The sequence below is a fragment of the Gossypium arboreum genome, chromosome 11, assembly GCF_025698485.1.
Source record: "Gossypium arboreum isolate Shixiya-1 chromosome 11, ASM2569848v2, whole genome shotgun sequence".
Lineage (NCBI taxonomy): Eukaryota > Viridiplantae > Streptophyta > Magnoliopsida > Malvales > Malvaceae > Gossypium > Gossypium arboreum.
Genome location: NC_069080.1, coordinates 40,309,108 through 40,315,174, shown reverse-complemented (window position 1 = coordinate 40,315,174; position 6,067 = coordinate 40,309,108). Strand labels below are relative to the sequence as shown.

General features: G+C 36.3%; 1 protein-coding gene across 5 annotated transcripts; it reads left to right on the top strand.

Annotated features, from left to right (window-relative positions):
- Positions 1-207: 207 nt before the first annotated feature.
- LOC108474124 (BTB/POZ domain-containing protein NPY5-like) lies at positions 208-5,672 on the top strand. Of its 5 annotated transcripts, none has more exons than XM_017776041.2 (6): positions 208-1,120; positions 1,640-1,668; positions 2,282-2,399; positions 3,203-3,272; positions 3,632-4,801; positions 4,954-5,672. In XM_017776041.2, exons 3-6 carry the CDS (start codon positions 2,338-2,340, stop codon positions 5,509-5,511), a joined length of 1,860 nt encoding a protein of 619 aa, XP_017631530.1. In that variant the 5' UTR covers positions 208-1,120; positions 1,640-1,668; positions 2,282-2,337; the 3' UTR covers positions 5,512-5,672. The 5 variants fall into 5 exon arrangements, with proteins under 5 accessions (XP_017631530.1, XP_017631531.1, XP_052877891.1 ...); XM_053021930.1 differs by having other exon boundaries at positions 1,109-1,224; XM_017776042.2 differs by lacking the exon at positions 1,640-1,668.
- Positions 5,673-6,067: the final 395 nt, after the last annotated feature.

The following is a 6,067-nucleotide window of genomic DNA, read 5'->3' as shown; positions in this document are numbered from 1 at the left end:
ACCATCATTATTTAACTTCTATTTTATTTTAATTTACTTCAAAATAATTTATTTTTACTACTTTTATAAAATGACGTTGAATGTCTATAATCTTATTTTTCCTTGTATGGTCTTCAAGTTACGTCATTTTCATGCTTAAATATTTTATGATTTTTATAGTAAAAATATATATATACTAAAATCAACATATATTTATATTTTAAAGTTAGTGGGCTTTGAACAAAGGAACTAACTATAAAGAAAAAAAAAATGAGATGGATGGCATTATTATCAAAGTAAGAGATGGGGGGACGGAAGGGGTGTTATGCGATAGGGTTAAACAGGCGATGGTATTCATTGACACTAAAACCAAGTGAAGGTCAGTTTTTGTATTTGATAAAGGGAGCATCAAAGTTATTATTGTCAGAGTTGGCATGCATTTTTCATTGTAAGAATGTAAGACGGTGAATCCAAGTACCAAAATACAAAAAAACCATTGAAATTCATACTTCGGTGGAGGTGGGGGTCCCCCTTTTTTTTTTAATCAAAGTTTCTGGCTTTGCAAAGGTTAATTATAAAGAAGTTCCCATATTTTTTTGCAAAACCCAAAAAGGAAGAGGGGTCAAGTTCGGGTTTTTATTTAATAGATATTTAAATAGAGTGTTTGGGTTTTTTTGGAGTGAAGCGTGGTGGCCTGGTGGGGGTTGAAATCAGAATATATGTGGGATAAGAGGAGGGTAAGGATTTTTGTAGTGGTGGCGGTGCTGATTCAAAGGAGATGAGTGGGAACATTCTGAGATTTGGCTTTTTGTGGGAAAATGTTAAATAGAAGGGATAGAGGGAAGTGATGGGTGTCAAAAGATGAGGACCAGCTCCTCTTTTTGATGTGATTTTTGGTCGGGTAGTTTTTATGCTATGTGGGGTTTGGTTTTCTTGTTTTTTCGTTTTGGTGTTTCTTTGGTGTTGTGGCTAAAAGGATAATAGCGGTTGCTTCATGCACTGCAGTGGACAGTTAACATCCTGCTTACTCTTTGACTGTTAATGATATATTGATGTTGGATTCTTGATACTTGGAAGGGCAATAATAGTAAAGGGAACTGCTTTGGGACATATAAGGCTCTTTTCTAGTGACCCCTTCAAGGTATGCTTAGATTCTAATGCTCCACATCTTCTCCTCTTCTTCTGTATGGTTTTTTTGAGGTGGCCTATTGTTGAATCAACCACTTTGTTTTCTTTCAGTTTGAGGTTTGTTTTTAGTCCTTTTTTCTTTTGGTTTTCTTCTTTTTGTTCTTTACCTCAGAGGAATTAATTTCACAAATGAAGATATGATCTTGTTGATCATCCCACTTTTTGTGTTTTCGAGTCTTTATAAAGTTCCCTCATTGTTTTGCTCTTAAAACAACCGAGGGGAGATGTTCTTTGTGGTTCAGTTGTTAGTGCTTTATTTTGATGGAAGTATAAACTATTTTCCTGAATTTTGATTTGTAATCAATTTACCCGTTTCAGCTCTTCACTTTTAGAGCAATATTCTTGGACTTGATTGTTTGAGTAATTTTTTTTTATTCTTTTACCTTTTAGAAACCTCCAAAAAATGATGCTCCATGTCCACTAAGTTGTTTTCTTCAACTCATACCGAGAAATGATGTCTCTTTCCTTGCAGGTTTTCTACCTTAAGCATAGGAGTAAAAGGTTAGAGTTTCCTTAATACAATAGTTGTAAAGGAATGTGCATTCTGGGTTTTGGGGTATAGAGATTTTTTTTTTTCATTTTGTGGACCAGAAAAAAAGCTCATGGCAGTGTAGTGTGTGTGTGTGTGAGAGAGAGATATCCATTGAAAGTAGAAAAACAAAGAGAATAAGATTAAACAAATAAGGGAAAGGACGGTGGTGTAAGTTATAAGCAAGTGGGTTTGTCTTTGGCTTTGAGAATTATATATATATATATGTTAGAGACCATGTTTTCACCATGTCTCCTTAGCTAATCTTTGCATCCCGGAGTCCTTGGTTTGTGTTAACAACTGAGGAAGCAACCCATTTTCTTTTCTTTTTTTTTTGGGGGGGGGGTCTCTTCATAGTCAAGTGACCACTTTGTAAAATCAATCTTAAATCTCCATTTATTCATTTCTACCCTTATTTGACCTCATTTTGTGTGAAAAGATTCGTCAGACTAGAAAATGCACATGGTTTTCTTTTGATCCATCCTTCCTGTGGTTGAAATTGAAATTTTTGAGGAGCTTAGTTAGTGGAGGTTTCTCTTATAGTGGTGTTTTGGGTACTAATTTGTGCCACTGCAATATTTGTAGATATAAGAGGAAGTGAAATTGTGTGAGTGTTGGAAAATACAATTTGTTTAGCCAAGATGAAGTTTATGAAACTGGGGTCCAAGCCTGATTCATTTCAGACTGATGGAGGTTATATCAGGTAAGCTTGAGATCTTCCTCTATGGAAGCTTTAAAAAAAGATCAATTTCTTTATTTTATATTTTGCCATCTGAGTGTGCTGAACAGGTATCATATTATACATATCAATAGCTTTTATTCAATACTTGCCTCTCCTAGTTTGTTTCCTTTTCTTTCCCCTTCCCTTTCCAAGTAGTTTTATACCATATGGCTAATTTATAGGAGCATATATTTTACTGAGTTTTTTCTGGCATCAAGAAGTGCTCTAAATGCCCAAATCTTATATTTATTTTCAAGGTGGAATGACTGGTAAATGAGCTGATTGGCTTCATTTCAGCGTATTGAGGTTGCATTAGCCATATAGATCATTTATAATTGAATACTTAATTAGCTTCCCCAGTTCTGATATCTAGATACCATCCATCATTCCAGTTCTTGTTGCATTCAAGGTTGAGCACAACAGTTAGACCCGACTACTGAGTTCTTCTCCTAGTTTTCCCTAATAATATTCTACACTGATAGTTGAGAGAACATTTAACACGAAAGGGATGAGAAATCAATCATTTCCAACCTCTGTTCAAGAGAAGAAAGTGTAATAATTATCGAGTTTTGTGTAAAAATTAGATCCAATTGAGTATGTTTGGCAAGCATCAGCTCTTGTAACTGTTATTTGACGTTCTGCACTTTTATGACTATTTATCTGATATAGTTAATTATGTATCTCTTAGATGTTATAAACTAGGTTTAAATTTTCCTATATTGTAGTTTAGTGACTATTTGTGCATTATTTGTTTGCTGACTTGAATGGAGAAGCGTATATGTCAGGTTCGTTGCAAGTGACTTAGCAACTGACATGGTCGTTAACGTTGGGGATGTGAAATTCTATCTCCATAAGGTATGAACTGACATCATTCTGTCATATCATGCAAAGCGTACAGTGGTTTGATTAGCATAGGAGATATAAATGATTATATATATTAAGGTCCAATATTCTTGCATCAACCAGAAATAGTCAAACAGATTGTCTGCCTCCACAAGTTTATTTGATTGGTGAACATCTTATTAAAGTTTTTTGGTTTCACACCTGTGTCCAATCAGCATAATGTTTTCTGTTTATGGTCCAAACTTGTTGACTAGGCAATTAAGTTTAATTCTAAAAGGACTGGTTTAATTTTGTCTATATTACAATATTTTTAAGTAGCTACTGGCTATGCTTTTTGGTTTCTAACATCTCAAACTATAACTTTTTTGTAGTTTCCGTTGTTATCCAAAAGTGCACGCTTGCAGAAGCTGGTTGCAGCAACAAATGATGCGAATGGTGATGAAATCCACATTCAAGATATACCTGGTGGACCTGCAGCATTTGAAGTATGTGCTAAGTTTTGTTACGGAATGACTGTCACTCTCAATGCGTACAATGTTGTCGCAGCTCGATGTGCTGCTGAATACCTCGAGATGTATGAAACTGTTGAGAAAGGAAATCTCATCTATAAGATTGATGTCTTCCTGAATTCGAGCATATTCAGGAGCTGGAAAGATTCCATCATTGTTCTTCAAACAACAAAATCTTTGCTTCCATGGTCGGAGGAACTAAAGGTGGTCAGCCACTGCCTTGATTCAATAGCTTCCAAGGCTTCAATTGATACTTCCAAGGTGGAATGGTCGTATACCTATAATCGGAAAAAGATAGCATCAGAGAATGGAAATAGTCCACAGTGGAATGATGCAAGAAAACCACAAATGGTTCCGAAGGACTGGTGGGTAGAAGATCTTTGTGAGCTTCCTATTGATCTATACAAGCGCGTGATTGCGACGATTAAAACAAAAGGCAGAGTTTCTGGAGATGTAATTGGAGAAGCCCTAAATGCATACACCCTAAGAAGATTGCCTGGTTTTAGCAAGGGTGTGAACCAGAATATTGATTTCGTAAAGTATCGGTCATTGGTGGAGACCATTGTGTGGCTGCTGCCAACTGAGAAAGGAGTTGTTTCTTGTAGCTTCTTGCTTAGATTATTAAGAGCAGCAATTTTTTTGGATTGTGGAGAAACAGAGAGAAATGAGTTGATGAGGAGAATTGCTCAGCAGCTTCCGGAGGCAACGATGAATGATCTATTAATTCGAGCTCCACCTGGTGAAGCAACAGTATTTGATGTTGACATAGTTCAAAACTTGGTTGAGGGGTTTGTGACTCACAGTTCTCAAACTGAACCCGTAGATAATGAATTCCTCGGGAGTAGAAGCCCCAAGTTTGGACCTGATGCTTCTAAAGTGTTGGTAGCAAAGCTAATTGACTGTTACCTAGCTGAAATTGCACAAGATCCGAATTTTCCTCTTTCAAAATTTGTCAATCTTGGTGAAACTATAGCTAGCTTCTCGAGACCTTCTCATGATGGACTTTACCGTGCCATAGACATGTATCTCAAGGTAATTTGTGAGCATAACAGCGCTGGTTTTTTTACAGGAAATTTCATTTTCTAAAACAAACTACAGTCTAGATTGTGAAAATGCGTATTCATTAGAGCTATATTATTAACTTCAGACTAACATCTGAGACTTTTATCTTCTTCTCAATATAGGAACATCCTGGAATCAGCAAGAGTGAGAGAAAGAGAATATGCAAGTTAATGGACTGCAGGAAGCTATCGGCTGAGGCCTGCATGCATGCTGTGCAAAATGAGAGACTCCCGTTGCGAGTCGTCGTGCAGGTCCTCTTCTTTGAGCAAGTCAGGGCTACAGCATCAGCTGAAAACAGCACGTCCGATCTCCCAGGGTCCATCAGGGCCCTTCTCCCTGGTGGGTCTCATGGCAGCTCAAGGTCCACTACAACGAACACCGAAGAGGATTGGGATTCGGTGCCAACAGCTGATGATATCAAAGCTTTGAAAGGGGAGCTTGCTACTCTAAGATTAGGCAGTAATGATAGTGGAAATGAAGCAGCTAAATCCGAAGTCGAAAAGGTTGCTGCTAGTCGAATGAAAGGTTTGGTGATGTCAAAAATATTCTCGAAACTTTGGTCGAGTAAGGAAAGACATGGTGAAATTAGCAGCTCGGATACATCAGACAGCCATGGATCTGTGAATGCGGAAGAAACAAAGTCCACCCCTTCTAGAAGTAGGAGACATTCACTATCTTAGTTCAGGATGATGCCCTTAGCAGAGCATTAAAACTTGCCTTTTGTCTGGCTTTGTAAAATTGTCTAAGAAGATGACAGTAGGAGACTAGAACCAACTGATTTTTCTAGCTAAGCTTACCACTTTGGATGTTTCGAGCAAATGGAATGATGCACGTTGAATAACCCAGCGATTGACTTGTAACAGTCTAAATTGTTCATTGTTGCTACAAATGTACCCAGAAGAAATGAGGACAAAGAATCTTAGGTTGCTAAGCTTCTTAACCAAATAAAAATATAATGCAATAAACTTTCTATATAATATTAAATAGTTAACATATTGATCAGTTTTTACATGGTAAAATAACTAGTTTAATTTTTAAATAGTTAAAGTAGATTCAACTAAATCAATCAATCTAAATCAATCTAACTTAAATAGAGTTCAGTAGTTAACCACTGCAATCAGATGGTTTTAACTAATTTTTTAGGTAAAATAATCATATACAGATTGCATTTTGATGTTAGTTTTTCACTTAAATTTTTATTCATTTTACTTAAATTTTTATTCATTTTACTATTAA